General features: G+C 41.4%; 1 protein-coding gene across 1 annotated transcript; it reads left to right on the top strand.

Annotated features, from left to right (window-relative positions):
• The first annotated feature begins 1,046 nt into the window (after window positions 1–1,046).
• On the top strand, window positions 1,047–11,373 carry LOC128313786 (synaptonemal complex protein 3-like). The gene is made up of 9 exons (XM_053213966.1): window positions 1,047–1,170; window positions 3,518–3,686; window positions 4,172–4,241; window positions 4,395–4,429; window positions 6,088–6,205; window positions 7,105–7,204; window positions 8,705–8,803; window positions 10,667–10,771; window positions 10,905–11,373. Exons 2-9 carry the CDS (start codon window positions 3,557–3,559, stop codon window positions 10,956–10,958), a joined length of 711 nt encoding a protein of 236 aa, XP_053069941.1. The 5' UTR covers window positions 1,047–1,170; window positions 3,518–3,556; the 3' UTR covers window positions 10,959–11,373.
• The last annotated feature ends 7,596 nt before the right edge of the window (window positions 11,374–18,969 follow it).

Raw genomic sequence — 18,969 nt, forward strand, 5'->3', positions numbered from 1 at the left:
TCCATTTTCCTGTCCATGGACACGTGGATACTTCCCACTTTAGAGCCCTAAAAAGCAGTGATACTAGAAATATTCCAATGCCTGGCATCCGTGCAATATGCTTTGCAGCGTCGGAAGGAGCCAAAGAGGTTAAAGCAGTTAGTGACCTATTCCTAGGTCATAGGCTAGCTGAGTATTCAGTAGAGCAAAATTATTTCCAACGTATGTGACTCCACCAGCAGGTTGGGTTCTGATTGTTCCATATACGCACCAATACTGGGTATAATCAGATTACAATTGGCTGGGGAAGGGTGGTGGTGGGGGGAGGATGGGGATGGTGTCCGTGCTGGTGGCGTTTGCGGTGGCGGTGGCGGTGGTGGTGGTGGTGGCAATCCTCTTCAGCATTTCTCCCACACTAAGAAGAATGAGCTCTTTTTTATGCTCATTGGCCAATGCAATTTCCTTTCCCACCACATTTATCTATGTGGGTGTTATGACCTTTCTTCCACTGGGTAGGATGACTTGCTTACAGTTTTGTAGAGCTAGATATCAGTCTTTATAGCAGCGTTTCTCTCTGCCTTTTTATCGCAATAAAATAGAAACAATGCAAATTGTACCTGTTCAGCCATTTGTAGGTGTACAGCTCAGTGGCATTAAGTACATTCCCATTGTACAACCATCACTGCCATCCATCTCTCAACCTTTTTCATCTTTGCGGACTGAAACTCTGAACCCATGAAACACCTATTGCCCATTCCCTCCTCCTCCCACCCCCTGGCAACCACCACTTTACTCCCTTTCTCTATGAATTTGGGTACCTCATACGTACACCATTTGTCCTTCTGTGACTAGCATATTTCACTGAGCATAATGTCTTAATTCCCCCACATCGGGAAGGTGGAGGCTTGTGCACCTGTCGCCCACTCTGGTGTCCTTTTGTGATTTCCCAGGAAGATGGCCTGGGAAACTTCCTCGGCGGTAGAACGGGAAACCCCGAGCCCTGGCCTCCACCCTTGGCGCCGACGCCAAGGTCCTGGGCAGTCCCTCCAGGGGGCGTGTCTCGGCGAAGGTCCCGCCCCTGTCACGTGCACCTAGCCAACCAATCAGCGACGCTCCTGCCCAGGCCCGGCTGGCTAGCTCGTCGCCATCGCGAGGCCCTCAGAGGAGCTTCGCAGAGGACTCCGTGTGGAGGTCGCTGTGCCTGTGGAGGGGTGGAGGGAGGGACAGAAAGACAGAGGATGAGGGTGGGGCATAGGGAAGACCCTCAGGGAGGCCAGGCGGGTGGGGAGGCGGGCCCGGTAGTCCTGTCTTGCCATGGGAGGTGGCGGGGGGGGGGGTGCCTTCTCAGCCATGAGGGGACCAGGGTGTGGGGCGGCAGCGGCTTGGCTGACCTCTGTGGTGATGTCCCCATGGCGTCCACTGGAGCTGTGACAGGACAGGACAGGACAGTAGAAGACAGGACGAGGCCCCCAAGGGTCCTGCGGGGTGGCATCAGCTGGGCTGACCTCTGGGGTGATGTCTCTACGGAGACCTCTGGGATGTGACAGGCCACGACAGGACAGGACAGGTCGAGGCCACCGAGGGCAATGTGGGATGGTGGCGGCTGGACTGACCTCTGAGGTGATGTCTCCGTGGACTCCTCTGTGGCTCTGACAGGACAGGAGAGGACAGGATAGGATGAGACCCCAAGGACAGTGGGGTGGTGGTAGCTGGGCTGACCTCTGAGGTGGTGTCCCCACGGAGTCCTCTGGGGCTCCACAGGACATGATAGGACAGGAGGGGAAGGCATGAGAACAAGGCCCCTGAGGTCAGTGTGGGGTGGCAGGGGCTGGGCTGACCTCTCAGGTGATGTCCCCACGGAGTCCTCTGGCATTCCAACAAGACAGGACAGGACAAGATGAGTACAAGGCCCCAGAGGGCACTGTGGGATGGCTGTGTCTGGGCTGACCTCTGAGTTGGTTTCCCCACGGAGTCCTCCGGTCTCCGACAGGACATGACAGGACAGGAAGAGGACGAGGCCCCTGAGGGCAGGGTGGGGTGGCGGTGGCTGGGCTGACCTCTGAGGTGATGTCTCCAGGGAGTCCTCTGGTCTCTGACAGGACATGACAGGATAGGGGGAGGATGAGGCCCCCGAGGGCAGTGTGGCACGGTGGTGGTGCCTGGGCTGACCTCTGAGTTGGTGTCCCCACGGAGTCCTCGGGGCTCCAAGAGAACAGCACAGGGCAGGACGAGACCCTGAGGGCAGTGGGGTGGCGGTGGCTGGGCTGACCTCTGAAGTGATGTCCCCACGGAGTCCTCCGGGGTTCCCAGAGAACAGGACAGGATAGGACAGGTTGAGACCCCGAGGGCAGTGGGTGGTGGTGGCTGGGCTGACCTCTGAGGTGATGTCCACGGAGTCCTCCAGGGGGCCAAGAGAACAGGGCAGGGCAGGACGAGACCCCGAAGGCATGTGGCATGGTGGTGCCTGGGCTGAATTCTGAGGGGTGTCCCCTTGGAGTCCTCCGGGGCTCCAAGAGAACAGGACAGGACAGGTTGAGAACCCGAGGGCAGTGGGGTGGTGGTGGCTGGGCCGACCTCTGAGGTGATGTCCCCACGGAGTCCTTCAGGGCTCCGATAGGACAGAACAGGACAGGTCAAGGTCCCTGAGAGCAGTGTATAGAGATGGCAGCTCTATGGACCTCTGCATGATATCCCCACAGATATCCCACCGGGACCCCCACTGGACAGGACAGGACAGGACATGGCCCGCGAGAGCAGTGAGTGGAGGCGGCAGCTGAGCTGACCTCTGCGGTGATGTTCCCATGGAGTCCTTTGGGTCTCCAATGATAGGACAGGACAGGACAAGACAAGGCCCCCAAGGGCAGTGCATGGTGGCAGCGGCTGTACTCACCTCTATGTTGATGTCCCCACGGAGTCCTACGGGAATCCGACAGGACACGACAGGACAGGACAAGGACAGGACAGGATGAGGCTCTCGAGGGCAGGGCTGGCAGGGTCTGCAGGATGGGAAGCGAGCCCGACGTTCCCCTCTTCAGGACAGGGCCACACCTGGTGAGGAGGCAGCATCTGCGTCTGTCCCTCCTGCCCAGCCGGTCGCCCTGCAGGACTGCTTGGTTGTCCTGGGGTCCAGATGGCATGTCGAGGAGACCCCTGACCTGACTGTCCCGGACAGGTGCAGAACGGTTTCTTCCCCATCCATTTGGAGGGGACACTTCTTTTGGTCACGGCCAAGTTTAGGCCTCCAGACCAGCACGTTGTCCCTTGGGGACCGAGAGCAGGGGACAGCCGCTGTGCCAACATAGGGTCAAGAATCTGGCAGAGGGTCCTGACACTCAGGTGTCCTGGGGCAGGTCGCAGCCAGGGAGAGGGGGTCACAGCCACAGGGGGCAGGGGTCTGCTGTCACCATTGTCTTTGTCCCCTCCTGGCCCAACGAGAGACAACGAGGGCGCTCATGCTCTGATCTGCGCAGAGGACCCTTGCCTGGCATCGCTCATTGACCATGTCCCCATTTCTTTCACGCGTGTTTGCACTCACAAGGTGCAGGAGAGCTGTCTGTACCTGGGAAGACACCTTGGGATGGCGCCACCTCGGAGGAAGCACCTGAGGAGAGCTGCGAAGGCCCCGGTGGAGGCTCCGGGTATGGCAGCCAATGACTTTTGGGGACAAGAGAGAAGAGACCTGAGTGGGCCGGAGGCTGTTCCTGAAGGTACACTCTATCTGACACCTTTGCAGATGCAGCGCCTGTAGATACCACCCGCGGGGCAGGTCGCTGCTTCTGAGTCCTTGGCATTGTAAGCAGTAAAACACGTGTGTGTGTGTAAAGCGGTTTCATGTACTGGACGTTGCCCACTCGATCCTCCCATCCCAGAGCAGGATTACAGAAGCTTAGATAGCAGCACTTCTGCTCGCTCGCAGTTGCTCTTTCCAGAATGTCTCACACGTGCCGGGTGGTGTAGTCTGACCTTAACCCTGAAAGGTTTGCAACACCGTCTCCAGAGCATGGTCCTCGTCCCCCATCCAGTTTCATCTGACCTTGTGCATACGTGGTTCCTCCCTTTCATATGTCTGCCGTAAAGACTTTTGCTTGCAAGAGGCCTAAAAAACTCCACACGGCGAGGCTACCGCCCCCTGAAAACTGATCAGAATACCATACTTCCTTTTAAAATGCTTTCCACTTTTATTTCAATGCAGGAAACAATCCAGTACCGGATAAGCCCGGGGAGAGCAGTCCTTCTGCAGGAACATTTGAGGACGATGTGGGGTAATGTCTTCATAGTGTTATCACCTGCCAGCTCTAGGCAACATGGCTCATACAATTATTCTCCATAAAATCCTAGAATGACACATTTCCTCCAAAGCAAATATGATCTTTGCTTATCCTTACTCAATAATGTTCCATGTAACTTCTTCACAGGAATGAAGTACAGAAGATGCTGGAAAGGCTTGGAGGTATGCTTAAGTGATATTTGCAGTCAAAACAATTGTTTAATCCATACAACTTTTATAAATGGGAATGTTAGTGAGTGGATTCCAAGACTGGTTTTAATGCCTTGTTCTAGTATAGAGCACTTTATACCAGTATTTATAGTGTGATTCAACTTTGTAAGTTTCTTTACTGACCTTTTGAACTGTTGATGTGGAAAACTGAAAACGGTACTAACAGTCGTGAGGTAAGAATGATGCCATTATTTTATGCACGTGTACACTTAATGTACTGTGTAAGACTGTGTGAGAAAAGTTTATACTGCCTTTTCTGTGCACAGCTTAGGTGATGTATCAACGTGTATTGCCAATTTTAAATTTCCTTAATTTCGCTACCTTTCATAACTTTCCAGTGTGCTTCTCTTTGGAGTAGCAGCACAAATCGAATCCTCTAATATAACTCTTTATTTTTATTTTTCATTAACAAACTGTGTAGTTGCAAAGTAAATAACTCTGCTAGCTAGTGAGAAGTGTCTAATCATATCCACACTCCTAAATTTTATGTTGTTCTGTCAGATGTCACTTACACCATCTGCACTATAGGACAGTACACTTAGCAGAGTCTGAGTCAATATATGGCTCTCCATAGAGATCATCCTTACAAGCAAGTATCTTTTGAAGGCTTTGCTCTATTTGGTGGCGACAAAGTGCTTGCTTTGTGAGCTGTCTAATAAACTTCTTATTATAGATGGATTCTGGGTGTATAAAATATTTTTATTGTGGTGCAGATCCTTCATGACTACTGAAAAATAACTATGGACTGTAGATCCATAAAGTCAAATCATATGCTCTGCAAAGCGTTATTTGAAGTATTCAGATTCTGTGAAATGCAGCACTTATGGATGAAAGTGTTATATAAAAAGCTCCATGAAAATATTTTTTTTAAATGTTTTTGAATTCATTTATTTAAACTAGAATTTTACACCCACGACCTTTGTCTCTGTTAGTAAAATGCAGTTAAAAGCATCACTCACTAGATTGCTTGAAAAATAATTTTTTAATGTGCGATATAATTATTTTTATCCTTTTTGAGGGTCATTTTTAAGAAAATACTTTCGTGCTTTTTATAAAATGCATTCTAATGGTAACCCATCTAAATGTATCCCTTGAGTTGGAGGACATTTACCCATGTAAACGTGTCCCTTGAGTTGGAGGATATTTTATAAGTTTAGAAAAATGTGCCTGTTAGCAAATTTTCAGAAGGAAATTAAAGTCTGTCTTTGAGATTCTTTATACACATTTTGATAATGAAAAATATATTGATTATTAAGCCCTTTTCATTATCTCTAAACTAAAAGGTGACCTGCAGTTAGAAAAATTAGAATTGGGATACTAGCACTGGAAAGATTTTACAGAAAATAGTGAGCAAATCTTGCTTTTTGAAATGATGCCTGAATTATAAATTTTATTTTACTTACTTTGCTTTTTGAAGTGTAATTGACATACGACATTATATTAGTTCCAGGTATACAACATAGTGATTGGACATTTATGATGTCTGTATGATAAATTGTAAATGTACTTTGCACATCGCCAAGGCAACATTTACCCGTACTGATTTGAATATATGAAAACGAAATAACTTTCAACATTTAAATTTCAGTGAATATCTATTTTCCATACAGTTGACATTAAACAGGCTCTTCTCACAAAGAGAAAAATGTTCGAAATGGGTACAAAAGCTTCTATCAAAACCACTAACGAAACAATTGAGCATGTTTGGAAACTACAACAAGAACAAAGGTGAAGTTGTTGGAGTGTTTTTGTTTTTGTTTTTGTTTTTGAGTCACGATGACATTTGTATCATTTCTTTGTATTCATTGGCGCAAATAACCTAAGACAAATTCTATTATATTGAATTTTCCAGCGAAAAACATATTTTGCTTGTTTTTTTTCTAAGCAGGTAAATTCCTTAGTTCTGTAACCTCACTCCTTAACAGATTCTGAGATGTATTTCCTAGAAGCCAATAGAGATGACCTTTCTTCCCTTTCAAATAACAATTGAGTTTTCTTCCTATAACATTAATTTATATTCATTCTAGACCTACACTAGCTGAACTTCAGGTAAATGTCTTAAACCATTATTCTTGTGATAGTTAACTGTATTCAGTTATGTAGAAAAGGTTAATCTTATATTGTAAATAATTTGCATATTTTAGGTAAATTGTGTTCACCGTTCTTTAAAAAAAAAAAAAAACCATTGTTCGGGGGATATATTTAAGTGAAATATTCCTGTTTGGAAATCTTCTATGATAAATGGATATAATATCCTCATTTAATGAATCTACTTATCATATCAGAACATATATGCTATTCAGTAAGAAGAAATGAAAAGTAAACTGCTTTTAGATAAAATGAATTTTTCTGGAAAACTGATAGTACAGTAAATCCTCATTACCTTTTAAGAGGTAAGGCATGTGAGATAGCTTTTATGTTGGTCAGTTAGGAACAATACTTTTGGAATAAGAGTAAATTGTTCATGTCACCTTTCTGCTTCCCATGAGACTGCTATTTCAGCTGCTGTTATGCTATTACTGCCTTCTTTTGTAGTGTAAATTGTGTCAAATCAATTTTGTTTTGAATATGGTTAATTCTTTCATGTCTTTATGAATTATGACAGTGCTCATTATTATGTTTTACAGGCAGAATCTTCATCTCAAATATTCTCAGCAGTTTCTGACTTTGTTTCGGGAGTGGAATGTAGACATGCAGAAAGCCCAGAAACAACAAGAAAAACTAGCCGTTGGTATCAGCTTTGGCTTTAAAATTGATTTATTTATTGTATCAAAGTCTCAAGTAGCAATAGGTCATGCAAAAACATAGGAGAGAATGTAGGGACCATGAGCCCAGATGGGTAAAGGTGGGTAGAAGATGTAGCGGTGGGAGACTGAATGTCCTCTCTGAATTGCTTCTGTCTATTTAGGGACACAGGAAGGTCACCAGTTAAGAGTTAGAGTGGTGGAGGAGGTGTTGCCTCTCGGGAGCAGAGAAGAAGTCCTGGAATTGTTTCCTGAGAGCAGGCCAGTGAATGGACTAGGGAAATGCCATTGCCAAGCAGCATTGTGGGTCTAACTTAGGTTGGTGTCATAGTGACCATGAATTTAAAGTGAGACCACATTGCATGGTTGTGGCAGAGCAGCTGGAGAGTTGGATTTTCCAGGGTTGGGGTTTAGCCACGCAAATTGGCGGAGTGAAAAGGGGGTAAGGTACATGTGCGAGGGCATAGGTATAATGATTGACCATGGCATTTAGGCCAGGAAGGAGGAAAAGGAAGAATATGAGGGTGGGGATCAGGGGCAATGAAAAGTCATAGGATCCATGGGATGTTAATCCTGAAAGAGTGTTGGACTATAGTAAGAAAGGGAGAGAACTACAAACAGGGAGGTAGAGGTTGAATATTGGGGGAAAAAAAATGGAGAACCAGTATAGTACAGTGGTCCAGAGCCTGGACTCTGGAACCAGTTTTTGGGATCCAATCCTGGTTGACCGGTACTAGCTGTGAAATCGGCGGCAAATTGTTTATCCCTGTGCCTCACCCAGGTTCCTCACCTATTATGGAAGGAGACATAACAAAAGCACCTGCCTTGTAGAGTTGTTTTGAGGATTAAATGAGATCATATATAATGTTTATTTAAAATGGTTCAGAACAGTACCTGGCACACAGCTCCTATATAAGTTTTTGCTCTTATTAATATAATGTAGATGTTGCAGTTATTGGGAATGACAGAATCCAGGGTGTGACTATGTAAGTGAGTGACTGAAGTAGGGAAGAGGACAAAATTGTTGTTGGAGATCAGGTCAAGGAGCGGAAAGGCTGGGATCATCTGTGTACATACTGAAATGACCAAGAATTAATACATGTTTTGAACGTTGTTAAGAAAAGAATATCCCCTCTGTAACTACTGTTAGGAAGGATCAGTGTATAGATTTTTGACTATTTGTAGTAAACACATTCTTGGAAGGGTCATTTGTGGGTTTTGAAATCAAGAGTTAAAACCTGTTTTCCATATTGGCAAGAAAAAAAATTTCCTACTTAATGACCACTAGGTAGGATCATCGTATTGTTTTTGTGTATTAGTGGTGAACACAGTTATCTAAACTCGGTCATAAAGGTTGTTACAACAGGAAATGTTAACAAGTATTGATTTAAAGAATATTCCTTTTAAACATGATGTATAATTATGTTTCTCTAAATATTAAATGTCACCCACATTTTATCATCCTTTTCTTTTATATTTGTAGAGTATGTTTCAAGAGCAACGAAAGGTTCTTCAACAAGCTAGAGTTGTTCAGAATCAGAGACTGCAAAAAATTAAAAATTTATATGTGCAATTCTTAGAGGTATTTGGCAACATAATACATTCTTATAAAACATAACATGTGTACAAAAGTAGGAGATAGTTTGTTTCTTTCTGAATCTTATGTGGGGGAAAAAACCCAGTTAGGTTGTACATCTGAGCCGTTAACCATTTTCCATTTGGAGTTCATTGCTCTGTATTTAACATAATTGGTAAATGTGTTTTGATTTTGGGGATTAATCAATACTTTTGTGGGAGTCATTTAAAACAGGGAACTGTAAGCTGGGGATTTTACCTAGAAATACATGTATCGTGTAGAAAAGTGGTACTTTATCAACACTTTAATCATAATTTTTTGTGCAACAATCAGTTCGGAGGAGATCAGCAATAAATATATAGTGGAAACTAAGAAGTCTATAAATCACTTCTACGTGCCTTTTACTTGTATTGACGGTTTCTGTTAAATATGAGTAGGCAGTGGTAATTGATGAATACTGCTTTTATTTCCAAATGCGTTACATGAGTGTTTTGTGGCATAGTTGCTTTTGGAATATTAATGACTAATAATGACTTTATATGCAAACTTAAAATCATAAGAGAAGGTCTAAATACAATATAACAGAATGAAAAAGCCAGAGGAGGACCAAACGTTTGTGAATTGAGAATGATCTGCTGTGATATTTGCACATTGACCAACTGTCCTCAGTGGCACAGACCTCTTCTTCATGCAGATATATACTTATTTAGGAGGCAGTAGAATCCTGCACATTCCTCCTCTTTTTTCTTGGTGTGTGTTGGGCGGAGGGGAGGTGTCCTTTACCTCTGCAACGGTACCTTAGTATCTTTCTTCGAATTCCAACTGCTGCTCCCTAGTTCAGGATCTCATCATTCCTTGCTTATGCTACTAAACCCTCATCTGAGTTCTCTTCTCCAGTCCATCCCTCACCATTCTGCAATATGATCTTCCAAAGCATAGACCTTCCCTCCTGAGAACCTGTCGTTAGCTTCCCATTTTAGGCCCTCAGGTATTCAAAGTCTGTGCCCCGCTTCCCCCATAACAAGGCTCCCTTTGTAGTTTTATGCTTAACGTTCATTCTTTCCTCCCACCCCTCCAGATTGGTTGCTTTCTCTGAACTAACGCACCATTACTTCCTTGTTTCTAGAATACTTTCAATTGCCTCTTCCGTTTACCTACCGAAATCTTACTCTTTTGCCAACTAAATCAGAATCAATCTTATTTTCCACTACATAGTCACGGCAAGTTGTGTTACCTTAATTGTTATAAAGTTTTTGTGTTGTTTTTATTTACATGTTTTTTTTTTGTTGTTGTTCTCACTGGAATAAGGAAGGAAGAGATCGTGTATTCATTTTTAAATTCCTCCACAGCACTTTTTATGTAGGCTGCAGTAGATCACTATTTGTTGGGTGAATAGTAAAGATTTAGAACATGTTTGTTTTTCATAACTTAAAGAGGTCGTGTCACAGATCATTTTATTCCCTCCAGTGGAATCATGTTACATTGATTATGAGTCATTATAAATGCACTGTTACATGGTGTCTAGAAAGCTTATTAGAGAGTTTTAAAATGATGGCATCTCATTCAGTGGGACTGTCAGTCTTTTTCTTTTTTTCCCTCCACCTTGACCTTAACTGTTTATTAACCCATTGTTTTGAGCCTACTACTGTTGTGCCTCTATACTAATAATATTTGACTCAAACACAACATTTAAAAAATTTCTTAGGTGGGTATTTTGGTCTCCATGTATTAGGTATAATATCTTACTTGGAATAAATAACGGGCATCCTTTGCATATTAAGAGATGTTAGTTTTGAAATTTGCTTTTACATATTTAGTGCGTGAGATGAAAAGTGGTGGTTTATAACTAAACTAGGCTTTTTGTTTTAGAGTATGCAGGACTTAGAGAAGGACCATGAGCATCTTCTTACTGATGAACAAAGTGAAGTTAGAGAAGAAATGACCAAGTTGCAAAACAAAATTATGATGGAAGTTGTAAGTACTTAGTGCATATTTAATATTAAGAACTAACGAGGGATGTGAGCATTGGGGTATTTTGTTTGCTGAAGTGTATATAACAATGACCTAAATAGCATGTAAATGTTTAATATTTCCTTCCTTGAAACAGCAACAGCAAGAGCTGGCAATTGTTCAAAAGTCTCTTCAATCCCTGTTATTCTGATGACTTTGAAGAAAGAACTTGAACCTAAGTGCTATGATAGAAGCATAACATTAGCTACACCGAACCACGTTGCGGTAGTTTAAAAATTGTAGTTGAAATCAGTACATCTTGTTTACCATAGCTTGCTTGTTTAGTGCAAGAATCTTTTCCTGCTAAAACCCCAAGCCCCAAACAGTTACGTGGGTAGCAGCAATTCCACAATTATATGTATTAAGCTTTCAGCCCTTCGTTAGTAATGATGACTTTGTGTACTTAACACTGTTAATTAACTTTTAGCAACAGGATGATTTAATTTGAGGCTTGGCCTCCGTGGATCTGTATCAGTCCCAAAAGGTTCAGAGCACACGTACAGAAAGAAGGTTACTTTGCTTTTCCTAAAGGAAAAATAAAATTAAAGGGTATAAAATCTATCTTACCCGTGTGCCCGCTTGTATTTTACTCATTAGTTTACAGAGCCAATTCTAATAAAAAAAATATGATTTCAGAAAATCTACTCTACTGCCTTATAAAAATTATTAAAAGCAAACATAAGATTGTGGGGTTTTTTGGGAATAAATTAAGCTGCCTAAAATCATTGGGGGCACAGAACTAGATACATAAGTGTCAGTGCTGAGACATGGGTTTGTGAAAATGTCGTTTCCACAAAGACACCAAAATGTCATTTAATTGGTGTTGGTTCACTATTAAATGACGCTTGCCCTTAGCATTGATTGAAAGTATTTCATTAATATGTACATATACCTAATGACTTATGGTTTAAGTATTTCACATCTCTCTTTAAAGATAAATTACCTATAGTGCCTTGTTTTCAAGTTTAATGTTCATTGAGTGTGTGGAACGTTGATTTTATATTTGAGAACTAACAACTTGAATAATTAATTCTTATACCTTTCTTTTTGTAATGGGCATTTTCTTTTTACATTTAATAACATAACACCATCTTCGTTTGGGCATGTTATTTAATAAACATGACATTGTTTCAGAATATATTTGGAATAAGTCAGTTAAATGTGTTTTTTTCTCAGTTCCTGAAGTTGCTTTCATGAATCATTCAAAATAAAGCATTTCCATTCGGAGGAGAGGATTTATTTTCTCCTGTCTTTCTGCATTTTTTTAACCTGGGGCGCCTGGGTGGCGCAGTCGGTTAAGCGTCCGACTTCAGCCAGGTCATGATCTCGCGGTCCGTGGGTTCGAGCCCCGCGTCGGGCTCTGGGCTGATGGCTCAGAGCCTGGAGCCTGTTTCCGATTCTGTGTCTCCCTCTCTCTCTGCCCCTCCCCCGTTCATGCTCTGTCTCTCTCTGTCCCAAAAATAAATAAACGTTGAAAAAAAAAATTAAATATATGAAAATGTTACTTACTCCTAGTAAGAAAAACATGTTCAGACCTTCCAATATCATAAAGTTGTTTTTTTTTTTCCTGGAACCAGACAAGTTGGTTTTGCAGTCCATTTGGGGGGGGGAAGATTAGTACAGATGGACAGGGAAATCTTAAAAAAAAAGAAAGTTTACCTATTTATTTTGAGAGGGGGTTCAGAGAGAGAAGGAGAGTGAGAATCCCAAGCAGGCTCCGTGCCCAGCTCAGAGCCCAACTCGGGACTCGATCTCAGCACCGTGAGATCATGACCCAAGCCAAAATCAAGAGTCGGTCGCTCAACTGACTGAACCACTCAGGTGCCCTGACAGGAAAATCTTGAAAAGGAATAAATAGAAACAAGGGGAGCCATTCCTACAGAGATTATTCCTCATTTATCAGACTGGAAAAATAATTGTCAACATTGATCATTAGCTTTATAGCCTGCCAAGGCCTAGAAGCAATGATTCAGTTGCAGTGAGTAACTTAGAGTCTATTTTATGATCTTGAACACAAACAAGAGCTCCTTGGAGAAATAGCTGGTTCCAGATACGGGGTGGAATATAAATAACATAAGCCTGTAAAATCTTGGGAGGAAAAAATATATATATAAGCCTGGAACATCTTATAATATCCGAAAGTCAAGGTGTGTGTTGAGGTTATGTCAAAAGGACACAGGAGGTGGGACACAGGGGTTCCTAATGGGCAAATGCAGAAATATGTGAGCGTCAAAGGAATAATAAATGCAATGGTTTGAATCACAAATATATTGACACTCATGAGTTCATTATAATACTAAAAAAAAAAAAAATCCACAAATAACCCTTGCTCACTCTAAGTGATTGGAGCTAGCTCAGTCACCATCCCATCACTCTGAAAGGGATAGAACAAAGCATTAATTCTAGCTTTCTTATATGAACCATAATTTTAGGAAAATCAAATATTTACAAAGTTATGCCTTATGGTATAATTCCAGACAGTAAATGCAACCAAAAAACCCATGAAGAGTGTGTGTGTGTGTGTGTGTGTGTGTGTGTGTGTGCGCGTGTGTGTGTGGAGGGGGGAATCACCATTTTGCAACACCTAATGAATTAATGGATCTAGGCAATAACCCTCACTGGCTGCTAAATCCATGATGTGGAGGTTGATATGTCTGATGAACCTACACCATGATTTTCCTGGGACAAGTCCTGGTTTACATTGGTTGTTCTATCATCATTACTAATACTACACCTTACTTTACCCCCTCTACAAAATAGTCTCCATTTGGATGACATATGATCAACCTACTGATAGGGAACTTTGTAATGAACAAGGAGGGCTCAAAACACCTGGACCCGCTGGTCAATCTTAACATCACAATGAAAAAGAGACACAGAGACATTAAGTATCTCCTATTGGGCTGCAGATGCAATAGGAAGTACAAAGCACCATCTCTGACATATTTTTGCCATGGAGCCAAACCTGAATCTGATGATGAAGCCTCAAGTTCTGTCAGTTCAGGGTACATGCTAGTGACAGAAGAATATGTTGAGAAACACAGCAGGGGTGTGATCTGCCAGATCCAGGATTTCCAAAATTCAATGACACAATGACCTAGTCTCTTCCACAAAAAAAAAAAAAAAAGATAAGATAAAGGAAAAGCAAGAGATGATATGTATTAAAGGAAATTTATAAAACATATTAAAGAAATGCAGTCTGGACATCCTGTTTGAATTCTGATGTAAACGAGCCCATGGTAAAAGGACACTTATGAAATTAATTGGAGAAATATGTTGACTAGATATCAGATAACATTAATGAATTTGTTATTGTGTATATTGATAGTATTTTTATTTTGTAGTGTGGGTTATGAATAAAAACATACCTAGGATTTGCTTTAAAATAATTGAGTGGAGACAGGAGCAGTAGCAGAGTTGGAGAGCGTAATATATGTGAAACAGAATGAACTGTATTTTGATAATTGTTGAAACTGGGTGACGAACATGTGAAGATTGTTATACTGTTGTATCACTTAGGTGCATGTTTGACACGTTCTAAAAACACTCCTGGGGGCGCCTGGGTGGCTCAGTTGGTTAAGCGTCTGACTTCAGCTCAGGTCACGATCTCACCGTTTGTTGAGTGTGAGCTCCGTATTGGGCTCTGTGCTGACAGCTCAGAGCCTGGAGCCTGCTTCAGATTGTGTGTCTCCCTCTCTCTCTGCCCCTCCCCCCCCCCTCTCTCTCAAAAATAATAAACATTAAAAAAAATTTAAAAACACTCCCAATACCCTTATTCGATATACTCAAAACCTCAGAAAACCTCTCAGGCCTTCCCTGATCTTTTTGGCCATATGATGTACTGGGGACCATATGGGCTTTGGAGCCAGACAAACTTAGACTCAAATACTGGGTGATCTGGAACATACTACTCAACACCAACTTTGGTGATCCTCAGTGCCTGGTTTTGTAAGATAAGGATGACTTACTCCATCCCTGCTGCAGAATTTTTTATTTGAGTTTAGTTGATACACAATGTTATGTTAGTTTCAGATACACAACACAATGATTCAACTTCTCAATATGTTATGCTATACTCACTAGAAGTGCAGCCACCATCTGTCACCATACAGTGCTATTACAATATCATTGCTATATTGCCTATGCTGTGCCTTTTATTCCTGTGACTTATTGGTTCCATAACTAGAAGTCTGTATCTCCCATTCCTCTTCACCATTTTGTCCATCTCTTCACCCCTTCCCCTCTGGCAACCATTAGTTTGTTCTCTGTATTTATGTGTCTGATTATGCTTTTTTAAAATTGTTTATTCATTTGTTTTGTTTTTTAGATTCTACATATGAGCAAAATCATATGATATTTGTCTTTCTCAGTCTCAGGTCACGTAGCATAATACCCTCCACATAGATCCATGTTGTTGCAAATGGCACAAACTCACCCTTTTTTATGGCTGTGTAATACTCTACTGTGTGTATGTCTGTGTGTGTGTGTGTGTGTGTGTGTGTGTGTGTGTGTTCAAGCCCACGCATACATTCCACATCTTTCTTATCTATTTGTCTATCAATGGACACTTAGGTTCTTCCATATCTTGGCTATTGTAAATAATGTTTCAATGAACATAGGGGTGTACATATCTTTTTGAATTAGTGTTTTCATTGTCTTAAGGTAAATACACAGAAGTATAACTCCTGGATCATTCACTGGTTCTCCATGTAATTTTTTGAGGGACCTCTATACTGTTTTCCACAGTGGCTTCACCAGTTTGCATTCCCATCAACAGTACATGATGCCACTTGTCTCTTCACATCCTCACCAACAATTGTTACTTCTTGTATTTTTAATTTAATTTTTATTTTTTAAATGTTTATTTATTTTGCAAGAGAAAGTATGAGTGGAGGAGGGGCAGAAGAGAGGGAGAGAGAGAATCCCAAGCAGGCTCTGTGCTATCTGTGCAGAGCCTGACACAGGGCTTGATCTCATGAACCACGAGATCATGACCTGAGCTGAGCCAGACGTTTAACTGACTGAGCCACCCAGGAGCCCCATCTTGTATTTTTTATTTTAGCCATTCTGACAGGTGTAAGGTTGTATCTCATTGTGGGTTTGATTTGCATTTCATTGATGATTAGTGATGTTGGCCATATTTTCATGTGTCTGTTGGCCACCTGCATATTATTAAATGATTTATTTTAATGAATTTGCTCCCATGATTCTGGGAGATGGTAAGTTGAAATCTGTAGGGCAAGCTGGCTAGTGAGAAATTCAGGGAAAAATTGACCATGCAGTCTTGAATCTTAAATATATATGGTAGCCTGGCCATCTAGAAACTGAAATGGGCGTTGATGTTGTAGTCATGAGGAAGAAACATATAGCACATGCTGGCAGTATGGAAACGCAGAGAAACTCCATGTTAAAGTCAGGCAGTATTCCTTCCTTCCTCAGAAACCTTACTTTTTGGCCTTACACATTCTTGAGGGTAATCTCCTTTAATTAAAGCCATACACAATCCATCACAGCAACATCTATATGAGCGTTTCACTTAACATCCAAGCGCTATAGCAATCCTGTGTGGAATACAAAGATAGAAGATAAGGCATTCCTTACATCCTCAGATGGTAGTTTTTGAAGAAGCACTGGGGGCAAAGAAGATATAACTGTATCCAGAGTAAGTGTCCATTACAGTAAAAACAACACTGCCCCTTCCAATCTGAAAGTGTCCCAATGTAATCAACCTGCCACTAGGTTGATCACCTGGAAGATGGTGCCATATTAATGACTCAGTTTTGATCTCTGATGCTGGCAGATTGAACATCCAACAGTGCCCATAGCCAGGGGAGCCTTATGTTACTGTGTCCATGCATATCTTCCATCCCGTGACAATGACCACTATTTTGATGACCCCATTGAACAATGAAAAGGTTGGCAGGATAAAGAGGCTGACTGAGATCCACAGAATGGATCATCTTATCCACTTGATTCTTTTTTTTTATTAAATATAATTTATTGTCAAGTTGGTTTCCATACAACACCCAGTGCTCATCCCAACAAGTGCCCTGCTCCCTGACCATCACCCACTTTCCCCTCTCCCCCACCACCCATCTACCCTTAGTTTGTTCTCAGTCCTTAAGAGTCTCTTATGGTTTGCCTCCCTCCCTCTCTGTAACTTTTTTCCCCCTTTCCCTCCCCCATGGTCCTCTGCTAAGTTTCTCAGGATCCACATATGAGTGAAAACATATGGTATCTGTCTTTCTCTGCCTGGCTTATTTCACTTAGCATAATACCCTCCAGTTCCATCCACATTGCTGCAAATGGCCAGATTTCATTCTTTCTCCCACTTGATTCTTAAAATCTTCCCCGATTCATGTCAGCCTTTAATGAGCATTCATATGGGACACAAATAATTTCATGGTTTTTGTCCATTGAGAGAGGTCTGTTGTTGGGGAAGTAGCCATTGTGTTACCTGCCACCTCTCTTTGGGATTGTCCAATTCTCTTGTGTGTGTGTGTGTGTGTGTGTGTGTGTGTATTCTATAGCTATTTTCTTTGTGGTTACCATGAGGATCACTTTGTTGTATTCCATCTAATGTGGGTAACATCAAAATGAAAACCATGTATCATTTTGCTGTATCTTCTTTTTAAACCTATCAGAAAGAAAAGAATAAAAAATGTGCTTTGTTTTATGCATACACCAAAGATTTGTGCTTAGCAGCCACAGCACATATAAGATGGGGAAATTCTGTTGGAAATGTATAGCTATAAATGCTTACACTAAAAAAGGAGAATTATCTCAAATCGACAACCTAACTTTTCAACTTAAGGAACAAGAGAAAGAAGAAAAACTACACCCAGAGTCAGCAGAAGGAAAAAAGGAATAAAGAATTGAGTGTAAATTAAAAAAAAAATAAATTAAATAATAAAAAAGAACAGAATAGAACAGAGAAAATAAAAATTAGAATAGAAAACTAGAGAAAATCAGTGAACCCAAAAGTTTGTTGTTTTTTTTAATAAAAAGGACAAAAGTTAGGACACCTGGGTGACTCAGTCGGTTAAGCGTCTGACTTTGGCTCAGGACGTGATCTCACGGTTCATGAGTTTGAGCCTCATATCAGGCTCTGTGCTGACAGCGCAGAGCCTGCTTGTGATTCTCTTTCTCTCCCTCTCTCTCATTTATTCTGCCCATAAGAATAATTTTTTAAAAAATATTTAATAAAAAACAAGCGTTAATTGTTTGAATAAAGAATAAAAATGTATAGAGAAAATCAATGAAACCAAAAGTTGGTTATTTGGAAATATCAACAAAATTGACAAACCTTTTTGCTAGTTGAACGAAGAAAGACAGAAGACTCAAATTACTAAAATCGGATATGAAACTGGGGACATTACTTACTATCAATCTTACAGAAATAAAAATAATTATAAGAGAGTGCTATAAAATAATAGTACACCAACACACTGGATAGCCTTGATAAAATGGACAAATTCTTAGAAACACAAAGCTTACCAAGACTAAATCATGAAGAAATATAAAATCAGAATAGACCTCTAAGGGGATTGAGTAAATAATGAAAAACCTCCCAACAGAGAAAAACCCTGGACCTGATATGGCTTCACTCATAAATTCTACCAAACATTTAAAGAACTAACCACTACTCTTTCTCAAACTCTTCCAAACACTGAAGAGGATAGAGTATTTCCTAACTCATTCCATGAGGTCAGTATGCCCTGAAACCAAATCCAGACTAGAAAATACAGGAGAAATATAGACCTTATGAACACGGAAGCAAAAATTCTCAATAAAATACTAGCTAACTGAATTCAACATGTTGAAAAAGGTTGTAAACCATGACCAAGTAGAATTTATTCTTGGAAAGCAAAGATGGTTCAACATATGAAAAAATTGATCAATGTAATACACCACATCAAGAGAATGAAGAGGAAACACCCTCCCCCAACACACACATAGACATTCACCTCAATTGATGCAAAAAAAAAAAAAAAAAGCATTTGACTAAATTCAACACCCTTTCACAATAAAGACATGCAATAAACTGGGAATAGAATGAAATTACCTCAGCATAATAAAAAAAAGCATATTTGAAAAATTCGCAGTGCAGTCAGTGGCAAAAGACTGAAAGTTTTTCATTTAATGCCAGGAGCAAGGAAAGG

This window comes from Acinonyx jubatus, unplaced genomic scaffold, assembly GCF_027475565.1.
Source record: "Acinonyx jubatus isolate Ajub_Pintada_27869175 unplaced genomic scaffold, VMU_Ajub_asm_v1.0 scaffold_47, whole genome shotgun sequence".
Classification (NCBI taxonomy): domain Eukaryota; kingdom Metazoa; phylum Chordata; class Mammalia; order Carnivora; family Felidae; genus Acinonyx; species Acinonyx jubatus.

Coding starts and splice junctions, on each gene's coding strand:
- LOC128313786 (XM_053213966.1), top strand. CDS start 3,557: ATGGCGCCACCTCGGAGGAAGCACCTGAGGAGAGCTGCGAAGGCCCCG. Junction 3,687..4,171: donor GCCGGAGGCTGTTCCTGAAG/GTACACTCTATC, acceptor ATTTCAATGCAG/GAAACAATCCAGTACCGGAT. Junction 8,804..10,666: donor TATATGTGCAATTCTTAGAG/GTATTTGGCAAC, acceptor TTTTTGTTTTAG/AGTATGCAGGACTTAGAGAA.